The sequence below is a fragment of the Leptosomus discolor genome, chromosome 8 (genome assembly GCF_034619465.1).
Source record: "Leptosomus discolor isolate bLepDis1 chromosome 8, bLepDis1.hap2, whole genome shotgun sequence".
NCBI classification, from domain to species: Eukaryota; Metazoa; Chordata; class Aves; order Leptosomiformes; family Leptosomidae; genus Leptosomus; species Leptosomus discolor.
This window is the reverse complement of record NC_141398.1, coordinates 60,925,515-60,940,077: the sequence shown is the minus strand read 5'-3', so window position 1 is coordinate 60,940,077 and position 14,563 is coordinate 60,925,515. Positions and strand designations below refer to the sequence as shown.

The following is a 14,563-nucleotide window of genomic DNA, read 5'->3' as shown; positions in this document are numbered from 1 at the left end:
TCTCCCCCTCTCCACCCCCTTCAGCTTTTTTAAAGAAAATAAACACTAGCAGAACCTTCCATTCACTGTCCCCGTCCAGCACACGGGACGCACAAAGGGACATTGCTGTTGCACCAACAGAGGGTCCCCTGAACGGCCGAGCACAAAGGCTGCCTGTGTCCCACCGGCAGCCAGAATGTCAGAGGGATTATTATTATTTTGGGAGGGGGTCGGGGGGTGATTTGGTCCTGAATAAGGTCTCAGTTCAGCTACTTCCAGTGCCCCGCACGCAGCATCAGAGCTCCCATTTAGCGGCGGTGAGCTGGAATTCCCACCCAGCCCATTAAGCGGATTTACGGTTCCACAAAATGAGGCTGGCAGCAGCCAGCGCGATAACGGCCCCGGGCTGAGCCCGAGCCCGAGCCCTCCAGGAACCACACGCATCTGACGCCGCCGGGCACAAGCGCCAGAGAGCTGCCACGCGGGAGGGGGCAGCCCCTCTGCCTCTTCCCTCAGTGGGGTGGCTCCATCTTTGCCCACACAGCCAGGAAGATTTCCAGAGAGACGGCCGGACGGTGCTTCCCGCCCTCTCAGCTCCCCAGCCCCTCTGTGCACAGTTCCACCGGACGCAGAGGCCAGTTTCCACTCAAACGGCTCCCCACGATCGAAGCTGTAGCCACCATCGCCCCTCAGGAGCAGCCGGGACTGCCGCTTAGGCAAACAGCAGACAGGCAGCTCCTCCGGGCTACCCCGAAAACCACACACTCCGGCCAGCGACCTGCTTGCCCGGCATCAATCCGCAGGAGGATCAAACCCCGGAGCCAGAGCCCTGCCCCGAAAGCAGCCCAGTGCTAGACAGAAAAGGCAGGGCAGCAAATGATGGCAGCAGGGCCGTGCCGGCTTCTGCCGGGTCTTGGGGGCTCTGAGCTACCCCAGAGCTCAGGCTGGGTGGGCAGCACCGCCCGCGGCACCCACCTCCCTGGCGCTCGGCAAGTTCAGACTTGGCTTAACCTCTGCGCAGACCTGCAGCCAAAGGAACAACTCTGTGCTGTGGCTACGGCCCCTCCACCAAGAAGCAGGGGGGAAGTTAGACCTCCCACCGCCATCCCTAAACCAAGGAGGAACCCAGAAGGGAAGGAAGGGGAAGAAATAATCTTTACTGTCCCCAGTAAAAAAGTAAAAGTCTCCCCAGGCAGCGGGAAGCTTTGCCCATGCTGCTGACCCAGTCTCAGCCACCAGCAGCTTAGAGACAACCGTGTCCCACTCCATTTACCTGGCAGGTATAACCAGGAGGACCTCACACTTCTGCCTCTTCCCCCTGAACCACCACAGCCCTGGGAGGGAAGGCAAGACGGCAGAAGGAAGCCCAAGACCCCGCTACCTCTGACCGGGCGCGGTCGGCTGGCTGCAGAATTGCCCAGCCAGGGCAGGGCAGGAGGGGAGCCAGCAGATCCTGCCTCCTCGCCGGCTTGGGCGCAGAGAGCAGCCCCCCATCCAAAGAGAGCCTGGAGGTGGCCAGGGCACAGGGACAGTGCTGGTGGTCACAGTCCCATCAGCTCTGCAGGACACTCGGGATGTGACACCTGGAAGGGGACACAGGGCAGGCAAGGTCTGACCCCACGGAGACTTACTGGCTGGGACAACCAGTTTTACAGGGCTGCTGGTGCAGAGCCAGCCCACCGAGCAGTCACCTCAGCCCACCTGCTCCTGCCTAAGAGCCTCTGCCGGGCCACGCAGCCGAGCTCCTTTGACACCTAATCCACGATGGGTGGCAGGGGGGGCAGCTACAGCCTTCCAGAGGTTTTGGGGGTTTGCTGCTGGCTGCCTGGAGGGTCCCGCGAGGTCGCAGCTCCAGCAGCTCTGCCTGGGGCGCAGCAGCAGGGAAAGAAAAGGCTCTGCAGGATTTGCAAAGCCCTGGTGTGCGGTGCCACTCGAGAAACAGGAGCCTGTTGATGTAACTCGCCACTCGAGCAGCGAGCAATAAAAGTGAGCGCTTTCGTTTGCGAGCTGCAGCCGGGCTCACTCCAGCTCCTGCACAGACATCGCGGCTCGGCACACGGGGGGACCAGCAAAAACCAGCAAGGCCCAGTATCGGCTTCCACGCAGACTGTGGGACAAGGCCAGCTGGGGACGTTGTTGGGAGCTTGCGGGAGGAGCGGGCGAGGGAGCTCCTGGAGCCTGGGAACAAAGAGGTGCCTCTGCAGCGGCTCGGGGGCCGGGGCAGGGGGCTGTGCCACGGCAAATTAGCTGTTTTACGGGAGCCCTGGGAGCAGCTCAGCGATGTGGAAGGCTCCAGCTCGTTTTCTGTGCTTGAGCCCATTCTTACCCACCTCTCCACCTCCCTGGCCAATCCCCTCCGAAAGCGGGAGGGCGCTGCCTGCCAGAGGAGAGGCCCCCGAGGCGCCTGCCAAGGCGGTGGGAAGCGCTGCGAGCCTGAAAGCAAGGCTGGACCCGCCTGGAGCAGGAGCTCCTGTCCAACAGCTCGGGCTGCTCACTCCAGCAGGCTCTCCCAAGCTTCCCGGGAGCTCAGGCCTGACCAGGCTCACTATCGAGCCCTTTTTCCAGGCTCCAGGCCTCAGAGCAGAGCCTCTGCCACCTGAATGAGGTGTGCTTTGAATGAGGTGTGCTTGGCAGAGGGGCCGACAGAAAGAACAAGGGGAGCTCCAGTGCCTTCCTGGCAGGCGGGAGCCCTGCACGCACTGCCACGGACGCCACCGGCAACGAGAACACCACCCCTGCCCAAAAGCAGAGCAACCAGAACAACTCTTCCACACCAAGTACAACAACTACAGGAACACAAACTGAGGGCCACAGCTACGCTCAGTGACTTACAGAAAACCTCCCCAAACCCAAAGCAAACCCAACTAAGCTAGAAAGCGTGTCTGCTGCCCGGCAGGAGCAGCCTCGGGGAAGGCAAGCTCCTGCCGAGCGCTCCCCAGGACGGGGAGAGGACGGCCGGCTCCCCACCGGCGGCAGAGAGCACAGGCGTTTTGCCGCCTTCCCCAGGCAGAGGGTCACAGGCTGCATTAGGGCATGAAGTGTCTGACTCAGGATGGCTTGAAATCCCAAATGCCCTCTGCACGCCCCGGCCACCTCCCCAGCCTGGCGGGCAGAGGGAATGGGCTCCCCTCCTCTCCGCAGGCAAGCGGCCCTCTCGAGAAAGGGGCCTCCCAGGCACCCAGGCTCCCCCGGGACACCGGCAGCAGTCTCCGGCCCACTCAGCTGCCGCAGAGCCCAAAGGCCAAGCAGCAAGTCTGCAGGGAAGAGGAAGGGGCAGACGCCAGGTCAGACAAAACAGGCAGACAAGAGCACGTGGCTTGTCCGGGCAGCGCCGGCCACCCCCAGCCCATGCAGCACCTTCCCGGCAGGGCAGGGCAGGCTCTGCAGCTTTAAGAGTCCTCCCTCCCAGCCCACGGTGTCAAGGAAAAATCTGACACGTTTTTTCTGGTGGATGTTAACAGACAAGCTAGAACAGCCAGTTGCCTTTTCCATTCATTTTCCACACAGCCCCCTGGGACGCTAATGAAAGAGGCGATTGTGCCCCGGCGGAGGAGCGGGCAGGTAGGGCGGGAGCAGCAGCGGCTCCGGGAGCCCAGCACGGCAGGGCATTCGCACCGCTCGGGAAGAGCGAGCTGCAGAGGAGGGCGGGGGTCCTGGGGCAGACGCCCCCGCTGCAGGCTGCCTGACAACAGCCGCCCAAGCGACAGGTAACCCAGCCCCGCAGCCACCCAGGGCGGCCGTTCAGGTCCTCAGGCGCTTGGCGAGGTGGCGGCGGCAGCAGCGCAGCTCCCCGCGTGGCCCTCCCTCGCTGCCCCGGCAAGACGAGGTGCCACCCAGGGGCACGGCAGCCTGCCCGCCGCAGGGAGCGCAGCGGGGACACCGCCGCGGTTTCACAGCCCGCAGTGCCAGGGGAAGGAGCTCACCCCTGGCACTGGGGAAGAGTCTGAACCAGCCCCGTATCCCCCCGGGGCACGGGGGGCCCCTCTCCCCGCTCAATACCAGGTCTGTCTCTCGCAAGCAGCAGAGCTGCGCTCGGAAAAGACAGAGCGAGCCTTTTCCAGCCCGGCGCAGCCGCTTGCGTGGCCCAAGCCCTGAATGGCCGCCTTTATGCAGGAGCTGCTGTCACGAGCCCCCGCGCTGGCGACCACAAATGGCAGCAAATAGCTGAGGGGTTTGTGTTTCCATGCAGGCTGCGGCACCCTGGCTGACAGAGGTATGGCTTCCGTCACGCCCCGGCCCCCCGACCCTGACAGGCGGCCCAGGGCACACAATGGCACCTTGTTCCCTCCCGGGGCGGGGGACTGCACGGGAGCTGCCGCGGCCACCGTCTCTCCTCCCCACCGCGCACCTAGGGGCAGGCGAGGCGGCAGGACCCCGCACGGCCCCCGGTCAGGGCGGAGGCCGAGGGACCCCGCTGGGGTCAGGCCCCTACGTACGTTTCCCGCCGCTCTTCAGCAGGTTGCCGAGGCTGACGGAGGCAGCGCCCAGCAGCTCGTTCCTCAGCGTATGGCAGCTCCACACCTTCAGGTCCAAGTGGCTCTGAGCGGTGACGTTCCTGCGAAGACCAGAGATGGCGGCCATCACCGTGGCCTCGTCCCTGCTTGGGGGAGTGGGCAGTGCCAGGCCTGCCAAAGCCAGGCAGCACAGGGAGGCAGGCAAGGCCATGGAGCGATGGGAAACCCACCCCTCCCGCCACCCTCCCAGCCTGGCTGTGTCCTCTGGGGAGTAAAGATCTCCGGCATCCGAGCGGGGCACAGCGGGGTACACTGGGGAGCGCGGGGCCAGCCTCAGCACCAGCCCCACAGCAGGGGGTCATGGAGACTTACAGGATGAGGATCTCGTTCCACAGCAGCTCAGAGCTCCCCATCTGCTTCCCCGTCTTCTTGGTCTCGCTGGGCAGCCCGTCGCCCGCCACCTCCACGTAGCAGTTCATCCGCGACGGGCGGCTGTGCGCCTTGGGCTTCACGGACACGACTGGGCAGGGGGGACAGGCAGAGGGTCAGGCAGCCACCCGGGAGACCCTGTCCCCTGCCCCCCCCACACGTGCCCCATCCCTGACAGTTCAGGGCACCAGGACTCACCGCAGAGTCAAACTGCTTTTGGGAGAGGGGGAGCACGAACCCATCCTCCTGACGGCAGCAATGGCCGGGTCCCGGTGCTCCCGTCACCAGCCCCCCACCACTGCCTTCCTGCGGCTTCACCCACGCCTCGGCCCCACACCCAAAGGCTGCAGGAGTGTCACGGCCCCCACAAACACCACCCTGCCCCAGGGCTGGCGGGCAAGGGGGGCTCTGCGGGAGCTGCTGGGTAGAGGCACCCACCAGGCGAGGCGCAGCCGCCCCCCAGGCCAGCGGTGCCCAGGCAGGGGCTGCCCTGGGGACGCAGCTCCAGGGGACGGGGGCCACCTCGCGGCCACGGGAGCACCAACGGAGCCACGTCCCCGACAGCAGCCGGGGAGAGGAGGTGGCAGAGCCCGGCCGACAGCCGCTCCGCTCCCCTGGGTGCCCACGGGACGCAGGGCAGCGCTGGCCACCCCCAGCCCCTGCTCCCCCCGCAGGAGGTCTCCCAGCCCGGGGTGCAAGAGGAGCACACGCCCGCACCAGAAACACCCGAAATCCACGTTCCCCACCACGTGGAACTCCAGCCCCACCTCCAGCGGGACCCACCTTTCACGGAGAGCTGGGACTTCTCGCAGGGCGGCCCGGTCCTGGCCCTGCTGGAGCTCGCAGCGGCCATGGCATCACCCCCGGCTGGAAGCAGAGAGAGAGGAGACCCCTCAGCACCGCTCCCACCGCACGGGGGAAGCCGGGGAGGCACGGGCTGTCCCAGGTTGGCTCTTCTGGGCCCAAACATGGCAAATACTGCAACGACCCACACGGCAGGGAGACTTGGCAACGGGCAGGCACATGCCTGGGAAAAACACGTTCCCTCTCAGTCCTGATAAACCAGCCCTGCACCGCAGGCAACGGCAACGCTGCGCCCCCGGGAGTGACACCCCCCACTTCCACGGCACCGCCACGGCCCGAAGAGAGCCGAGGCAAGCTGGGCAGCGCTCAGGCCTCCGGACACCCCACTGGGGTGGCTGCGGCTCGCCCTGACCCAGAGGTCGGTGCCGATCCCAGCCGGCCCGAGGACAGAGCGGGCTCCAAAGCCCTCAGCCGACACGCTGCCTCGCACCCCGCTCTGGGCTGCTGAGCGGCGGCACCGGCTGACGAGCAGCCTGTACGGCCACGACACGAGGGACCCCTCGGAAAGGGCAAGGCAGTGACACCAGCAGGAGAGGAAGGTCCGGTCTCAGCATGGGGAAGCAGCTGCAGCCCTCAAGGCAGCCTGGGTCTCTTCCTGGCCCCAAAATCCCACAGAAAAAAAATCAGTCCCACCTGCTCTCAACACACTGTGGAGGGGACAGGGACCACAGCTGCTCTGCACACAGAGGAGGACCACGCTACAAGCTCAGACCTCCACTTCCCCCAGCGCTCACCACTTCCTCGCTCGTCACGTCGCTGTCACCACAGGCACAGCGCTTCCCCCTGCCCCTTCTGCTGCAGCTCCCCCCTGGAGTCACCCACAGCGGACCGGGAGCAGGCAGGACGAAAGCTGTAACACCCAGGGACGCCGGTAGAACACGTGCCTGGGCGCCTCTGCCGAAACGACTGACCACAAAGTAGAAGGATGAGGTCACGTATCACGCAGAAGCACGAGGTGCTTGGTCTGGGACCACAGAGTCAGCAATCGACTCACACCGTCCTCCTCCTCTCCGTGCTTCCCAGGCAGAGAAGCTGGAGAGGATGCGCCGAATGCAGGCGCCTGCAGTGGCTGCCAAGGTCACGGGCCAGAGGGTCCCTGCCTGCGCAAGCCCCCGGCGCAGCGGGGCAGACAGAGGCACTTGCTGCCCACCCCCAGGCAGGAGCAAAGAGGAGCCTCAATCCTGTCACCCGGGGCAGCAGCAAGGGCTCACACAGGGTCACACCCGATCCCCCTCCCAAGCCACCAAAGGCAAGGGCAGCCCTCCTGCCCAGCCCTGGACCCGAGTGCTGGCCAACCTCCCCCTCCCCGGTCAGGGGGAGGGAAGTACACAAAGGGGAGATGAGCAGCTCCAGCAGCTCCAGCCTCTGCCACCTCCCCGTGCAGGCAGGAGCGTCCCTCTCTTCCCTGCCCTCTCCCCACACCCTCATTAGACCGTACCAAGCTCCAGCCCAAAGCCAGGTTCCTTTTTAAACCCCTTCTCACGAACCAGGCTCTCCACTCTCCATCCCCCTCTCGATGCCAGCCCTCTGCAACCTCACTCCCTCCAGGCCAGCAAACCCACCCGGCACCCCGTGCTCAGCGGAGGCCTGGCCGGTGCCTTGTGCAATCCCCACCTCTGCCTGGAAAACTGTCCTGGCGTGGCTGGGACAGAATCCCTGCCCGGCAGGGCTGGGGTTAGCCAGTGAGCCATGTCCAGTCAGCTGCCCTGAGTCAGCCCCAGGTGCAGCCCATCCCGTAATGTCATGGTCAGTGTAAAGGGGGAAGGTTTGGGGAGGACAGGGAGCTCCTGGGGGGGTCGTTCTGCTCCTCTCTGCTCCCGAGACTGCTCTCCTGTTGATTGTGGAGGCTGCATATTCATTTGGGTGAGTATAACCTTATACACCTTTGCTGGTATTGGTGTGGTCTCATTAAATCTGTTTTCGCTTCAACCCATGGGTCTGCTCTCCTTTTCCCAATCCCCCCTTCCTGGCTGGTGAAGGGTCACTGGGTGACAGAGCAACTGTTATAGTTTAGCCCTGGGTATGGGCTAAATGCAGACAAAATCCTTGCTTGGTACCAGACCTGCCGCTGTCTCAGCGCTGGAGGCTCGCTAACTCATGCCAACCTCCTCCCCCTCAGGAGTGGGGCAGACTGGTTTAAGGAAGGAGGTCTTCCACCACCACAGTTGCACTTGCTGTTACTACAGTGACTCCTGCTCCAATTACCCTGGCCCACAGATCACCCCAGCCTTCCCCCAGGATATCGTTACCCCTCGCGTTTGTTATGACTCCCCACTCTGCATCACCACTGACTCCAGCAGCGCCATTAGGCAGGCCCACAGGAAGCAGCCACCCGCGCGCGCCCCTCCTCACCAGCACCAGCCCCAGCCCCGGGGCGAGACCGACCCGCAGACTCATCCCTCAGGGCCTCCCTTACACCCAGATGAACGACCCGCGCCTCAGGGTCACTGCAGCAAGACCCAAGGCTCGCTCCCCGCGGCGGGGACTCTGCATCCCTGATCCTCCCTCGCAGTCACTTCAGCTCCTCTCCAGCCGCCCCCCACGGGGACACCAGCCCTGCTGCCCCCTGCCAGCAAAGGCAGTTTAGGGTTCGTTAGTCCCTGAGCATTACCCATTACAGAGGCATTCCCACTTCCCAGCCCTCACCCCTCGCAGCTCTCCCCCGTTCCTGCTGAGCCCCAGCGCCGGGGACACCTGCCCTGCGCTCCCAGACTCGCCTGAGCACCCCAGGACAGAAGAGGACCCCGGGCCAGACCGGCCGCCGGTTTCCTCACCGCCCCCCCTGCACAAGACGAGGGCAGAGAGCCGTCCCGTTGGGCTGCGTTTATCCCTTTTCCCGTTGCAGTCTTGCCTCTCTCCCCCATGTTCTCTTTTCCCGATTCTGCACCATTTCACTACCGCTGGCTGTAACCTCCCCGGCCACGGTAAACACCTCTCAACTCCCAGAAACCCCCCCTGCAGTCGGAGCCGCCCCACAGGCCCAGCTCCCCTCACCGTCCCGCCTTCTACCGCTCCCGCACGCTCCGTCCACCGCTCGCACCCTCTGCCCAGCCGCCTTCTGACCGGTGCGGGCCCGGGGCGCTCCCCGCCCGCACGTTTCCCTCTTCGGAAGGTCAAGGCCTCCCCTCCCCGGCTTCCCCTGGGGTTCCCGCTGCCGGCGGCCCGGCCTCGCCTCCCGGAGCGACGGCAGGGCCGGGGCAGAGTCCCGGGAGCTGGGCGCCCCCACCCTCTACCGGGGTCCTGCCCCGGAGCCGGGCACGGTTCGCCCCGAACAGAACCGGGGAGGGCGAGAGCGGTCAGAGGGCCCTCGCCACGGCCGGGCTCCGCGGGCCGCGACCGACGCCCCGGGGGCACCGCGAAGGGGAGGCGGCGGCCGGAGCAGCCCTCCCCGCGGGCCCCGCCGCCCTGGGTCGGGCCTCACCTCACCGGGCCGGTCTTGCCCCGGGGCGGGCAGAGCCCGCGGCCGAGCAGCTCGGGGCGCCCCGCCAGGCGGGAGAGCCCGGGAGGGCCGGGCGAGCCGTACCGGGAAGCCAAAGCCCTGACCCGACCCCGACCCCGACCCGTCCCGTCCCGTCCCGTCCCGTCCCGCCGCCTCAGTTACCGGCAACCGCTCCGCTTCCGGCTCCAGCGCCCGCCGTCATGTGACACCAGCCGGTCACCTGACCGCGCCGCCCGGAAGCGGTCACGGCGGAGGGGGCGGGCCGCGGCGCTGCCGCTCCCGGCGGGTGACGGGTGCCGACGGGGGCCATGGGACGGGCGGACATGGCGCGCGTGGCGCACGTCGTGGCCGACACCGGCGCCTTCCTCAGCGCCGCCCCGCTGCAGGTACCGGGGGAGGCACGGCCCGGGGGGGGCGGGGGACACCGGGGGGGGCCCCGGGTCCGGTCTGACGGCGCCGCCCGCAGGACATCGCGCAGAACCTGTACACCGTGCCCGAGGTGCTGGCCGAGATCCGCGACCGGCCGACGCGCCGCCGCCTGGCAGCGCTGCCCTGCGAGCTGCGCCTCCGCCGCCCGCGGCCCGACCTCCTGCGCCTCGGTGAGTACCGCCCCGGGCCGCCCCCCCCCCGCTGGGGGACGGCACCGGCGCCTCGGGGACACACACACACACACCCCCGGCCCGGCCCGACGGCTGCTTCCCCCCCGCCCCGCAGTGACCGAGTTCTCCAAGAAGACCGGGGACTACCCCAGCCTCTCGGCCGCCGACCTGCAGGTGCTGGCCCTCACCTGCCAGCTGCAGGCCGAGACCGACGGGCCCGGCTGCCTCCGCTGGGAGCCCCAGGACAAGGTAAGGGGTCACCCCCGGGGATGGGGGTCCTGTCCCCTGGGCGCCCCACCGACGCCCTCCGCTGCCTCCCCAGGTGCGGCTCAGCTCCACCCCGCGGCACCCCGAGGCCCCCCTGCACCTCGCCGGCTTCCACCTGCCCGCCAAGGTAAGCGACGGGGACCCGGAGCCGGGGAATGAAGCCCCGCAGAGCCCCCAGGCAGCGGCGGGCGAGGGACCCCCTGTCCTGTGTCCCCCCCACAGCACAAGCGCCCGGGGAAAGGCCAGCGTCAGCCCAGCCCCGAGAGGAGCACAGTCCCATCTGAGAGCAACCAGTTCAGCTCCTTCCTCTACTGGCGAGCCCCCCTGCCCAGCATCGAGGAGGAGCTGCAGGAGCTGCTGGTGAGACCCGGACTCTCCTCTCCTCCCTGTCCCTCTGCCCTGGTTCCTGGCTGGCTTTCCCCAGCTCCTCTGCGCAGTGCTAGCCTGCACTGGGAGCGCTGCGGGTGCCAGAGCTGACTCTCTCCTCTCCCCCAGAAAGCCCAAGCCATCTCCGTTAGCCCAGCAACCACGGAGGAGCACCAGAGCTCCAAGGATGGGACCAGTGCGGAGGAAGAGGAGGAGAGCGATGATGAGGGTTGGATAACACCCAGCAACCTCAAGCAGGTCCAGCAGGACACAGGGCACTGTGACACTGCTCCCGTCGATGTCCAGGTCGGCTGCGTCACCACTGACTTTGCCATGCAGGTGGGTGCTGGCTGCGGCCCTGCACGGCCCCGGCTGCCGCCTCAGGAGCGTGGGGGGCTGCCAGGGTGGGCTGAGGGCAGATTCCCCCGTTACTCAAACATCTGGGCTGGTTAAACCAGCGCACCGAGGCAGAGGAGCGCACTGCTGAGTCCCCTGGACAGGATGAGACCGGCTTTGCGACGGCTCCTTTGATCTAAAAACCAGCCCGGTCTCTCCGTTGGCGTTGCTTCTGTCGGCCTCTCTCACCGCCTGGGCTGGCGAGCCCCGGTTAAAGCTCCCGGCAGCCCCAGCTCGCGGTATCCCAGTGTCTCCCTCCTCGTTGCAGAACGTGCTGCTGCAGATGGGCCTCCACGTGCTGGCGGTGAACGGCATGCTGATCCGCCAGGCCAGGAGCTACATCCTCCGCTGCCACGGCTGCTTCAAGTGAGCGTGTGGTCGTTGGCCCACGGGCGTGCAGCGCTCGCTGGGCCTGGGCGGGTGGTCCTGCTGGTGGGCTAAGCCTGTGTTCCACGGCCCAGGGAGCTGTAAACTCTTCCTGTCCCTGTCTCGTAGGACCACTTCGGACATGACCAAGGTTTTCTGTCCCAACTGCGGTAACAAGACCCTGAAGAAGGTCGCGGTGAGCGTCAGCGATGACGGGAGCCTCCACATGCATTTCTCCCGCAACCCCAAAGTGCTGAACCCCCGAGGGCTCAGGGTGAGTAGCTGTACGTGACGTGCTGGGCGGCTGCTGCTGGGACAAGCGCCTGGCCTGCGGCCGGTGGGTTGGAGGGAGCCGCTGCCAGGTGGGAACCAAAGCAAAGCTGTGATCGTCCTCCGGCTGTTCCACTTGACCACGGGCCCTTTCGGCTTCATTTGCTCAGTTCTCCAAGAGGCCTGCTGTCATCTTGAAGTCCCTCTGAGCAAGAGTCGCCTCTGAACAGAGTTTAACCACCTCTCTTCTCTTGGCAGTACCCGCTGCCGGCCCCGAAAGGAGGGAAGCACGCCAACAACCCTCACCTGGTGGAAGACCAGCCCTTCCCGCAGCAGCGGCTGTCCCGCAAGGCCAGGCAGAAGACGAACGTCTTTGACCCCGACTACGTCGCCGGGGTCTCGCCCTTTGCAGAAAACGACGTCTACAGCCGCGCGGCCCATCTGCAGATCCGGGACGTGGCCCTGGGCGCTGGCAGGAGGCGCCTGAACCCCAACGCCGTGACAAAGAAGTTTGTGAAGAGGAGGTGAAGGGCGGGACGGGGCCTCCTGCAGCCCGTGCTGCGAGGGAGGGACGTTGCATGTTGCTGCTGCTGCTGGCTCCGGGAGGGCGAGGCGGCTCCCAGCACCCTTCCAAACGCAGCCACCGGGCTTTTCCTTCCGCACTTCTCTGGTGCCTGAAGAGCAGCCGTGATGGGGGCGGGGGGACACACAGTCAGGTTTGGGGAGGCTCTGAGCCAGGCTGGCCTGCCAGGACCGGGGGGAGCCGGGTGAGGTAGTGCCTGCCCTGCTCGGCCCCAGGCAGGGACTGCGTCGCTAATAAACACGAAACGCCGAAGCAGCCTGGCTCAGCCTTGTTTCTGTGACTGCCTGTGCCAGGAATCCGTGCTCTGAGCCTCGCGAGGAAGAGGAGGCTGGGGAGGGAGGGTTTCTCAGGGCGTTCTCCTTTGTCCCACGCGCTGACGAGGGGGGGTGGTTAAGGAGTGTCTGCAGCAGGGCCGGCAGCTCCAGCAGGGCAGGAGGCAGCAGCAGGGGGTTGCGGTCGCCCCGCTGCAGCAGGCGATGCCCAGGGCGGTGGGCGCAGGGCTGAAGGGGGAGGCCCTGGGGGCAGCACCAGGGGGAAGCCTTTCAGACAGATCTGCTGAAATCTTTCACAGGGAAGCAGTTCTGCCCCAGCTCTCGGGGTAACTGCAGTTTCTTCTTGCCCCTGTTGTCATTTCTCAAAGCTACCGATCCTGGCTGCCAGCCCCATGGTCCTGCCAGGGGTCACCATCCCCCCCCCCCGGAAGGGGGACACGCACCTGAGCCGCAGCAACCCCAGCTCATTTACGCCAAAGATGCGGCTAAAGGGGGGCTGTGCTGACAGGCACAGAAGTTCTAGCGCGGCAGTAACTCCCGGAGCTCTGGCATCGCCTCCCTCAGGCAGAGCAGCCCTCAGACCAGTCTAGGGGAGACCTTCGCATCTCCCCCAGGGCCCTCAGGGACAGAATCCTGCTTCAGGCTGACTATGAAAACACTTCCCTAGAACGCTCTATAACCTGCAGGCTGGGGTTTGGGAAGTCCACCACCAATGTCCCTTCGGACTTCACACTAGGAAGTCGAAGAGAAACGCTGCAATGCTTGTTTATAAGCGCAGGCACGACACCGTGCCTTTCCTCACGCAGCAGCTCTGGCGGGATACGCCACCACAGGCGCCCAGGACACCCCGACCCCAGCGCCACACGGCTCCCAGACGGGCCGACCCCGCGCTGAAGAACCGCCCTTTCTCCCGGCAGAGAGAAGATGCCCTTGAAAAAAACACAACAAGACTTTACACTGCAAAATGAAAACTTTCATTGTTTTATTCTTGACTGCAGCTGTTTACAGAAATATAGTTGCGAGTATACAAATGTCCCAATAGAAGCAAAATATTTTTATTTTTTAATATTCAACAAGTTATCACAGGATAGCTAAAAACATAGATGCAAATAAAATATCCCCTCAGAGAACAAACTGAAAACACCGGGTATCAGTGCTTTGAAAATCCCAACTACGAAAGCCATATACACAGAAATGCACAAAGGAGTATCTGGTGCTACTTTCACATTGCAGGACAGTGGAAGAGGCAGCTCGGCGGTCGACCAGTGCACCCCAGGAACACACGGCAGAAAGGCGGGTGAGCCACTCAACGATGCAGCGACTAACAGAGGTAGAAAGCTCTGCTCTGAAGGGTTTTGGAGCTTACTCATTGACAGGGAGCTCAAACGTATTTCAAATCGCCTCATTTCAGCGTCCGGAATAAAAAAAAGCTTCAGGAATACGGCGGTCGACTGAGCAGGATACCGGAATGCGATCCCAGTTCGGCAGCACCCCGAAGGGCCACGCTCTCCCCTTCCGCAGGGCAGCTTCCCCCCGGCGCCGTTAGCCCGAGCCCCGGGGCGGCCAGCGCCGGCGCGGGGACCCACCCGCCCCAGGGACACTCGGGCCGGAGCTTCCCCGGCTCGGAGAGGGGCACCCCCAGGACTGAAAAGCCCCCGAAACGAAGGCCATTTACGCGACGGGACCCCAGGACCCGTCGCTGATCCGAACCCCGGAGCAAACGCACCCAACCGGAATGTTTCGCAGCGGGCTGCTGTCGCCGTGGCCCTGAGGGCGTAAGGGAAAGGAAGGTGGGGAGGCAGCTACTGCTAAAAACGGAGTTTGGGAGTCCGAAGCAAGCACTCGCAGGGAGTGTCGGTGAGCGTCCCACCGCAGGCAGAGAAATCCTCAGGCCCTTGTCCCGATACGCTTGAGCGTTGTGAGGCAATTTCATGAGCTGTAACAGCCACAGTTAGAGATCTCTGGCAGAGATCAGACCTGCAAACCGACGGCTCCAGGAGAAACAAGGGCACCAGCCTGCGGTTTGGCAGAGGCGCTTTGACAAAGCCTGTACCGGGACAGAAACGCCTGTCCGTCCATCAGCCTCGTGCCAAACGGCAGCAGAACGCACCTGACTCGGCCTGAAGAGTCGGGGTGGACAAAGTACGTGCTACTGACTTTACCATCTGGATTTCTCTTAGGGAGCCCAATTTCCTCACACAATCGGTACCTGTCACGGCAGGGCTCCTCACAGCTACAAGCCCAGAACGGTGGGGGCTGGAAGGGACCTCTGGAGACCA

The 14,563-nt window shown here is 65.0% G+C and overlaps 2 protein-coding genes across 5 annotated transcripts in view; one reads left to right on the top strand and one right to left on the bottom strand.

Annotated features, from left to right (window-relative positions):
• Positions 1 to 9,367, bottom strand: part of WWP2 (WW domain containing E3 ubiquitin protein ligase 2) — a 42,248-nt gene extending 32,881 nt beyond the window's left edge. For 2 of the 3 annotated variants that reach the window (XM_086469315.1, XM_086469317.1), the window contains exons 1-4: positions 9,328 to 9,367; positions 5,646 to 5,729; positions 4,806 to 4,953; positions 4,416 to 4,534 (exon numbers count right to left, since the gene is read on the bottom strand). In XM_086469315.1, the coding sequence (XP_086325441.1) occupies positions 4,416 to 4,534; positions 4,806 to 4,953; positions 5,646 to 5,729; positions 9,328 to 9,367 (391 nt within the window). Of the gene's footprint in view, positions 1 to 4,415; positions 4,535 to 4,805; positions 4,954 to 5,645; positions 5,730 to 9,327 lie in introns of those variants that run through there. The other variant, XM_086469316.1, reaches the window with a different exon arrangement.
• Positions 9,368 to 9,473: 106 nt separating this feature from the next.
• On the top strand, positions 9,474 to 12,256 carry NOB1 (NIN1 (RPN12) binding protein 1 homolog). 2 transcript variants are annotated; one of them, XM_086469230.1, is made up of 9 exons: positions 9,474 to 9,551; positions 9,632 to 9,764; positions 9,880 to 10,013; positions 10,087 to 10,158; positions 10,254 to 10,391; positions 10,527 to 10,736; positions 11,062 to 11,159; positions 11,289 to 11,433; positions 11,688 to 12,256. In XM_086469230.1, exons 1-9 carry the CDS (start codon positions 9,474 to 9,476, stop codon positions 11,955 to 11,957), a joined length of 1,278 nt encoding a protein of 425 aa, XP_086325356.1. In that variant the 3' UTR covers positions 11,958 to 12,256. The 2 variants fall into 2 exon arrangements, with proteins under 2 accessions (XP_086325356.1, XP_086325357.1); XM_086469231.1 differs by having other exon boundaries at positions 9,489 to 9,551; positions 10,284 to 10,419; positions 10,555 to 10,736.
• Positions 12,257 to 14,563: the final 2,307 nt, after the last annotated feature.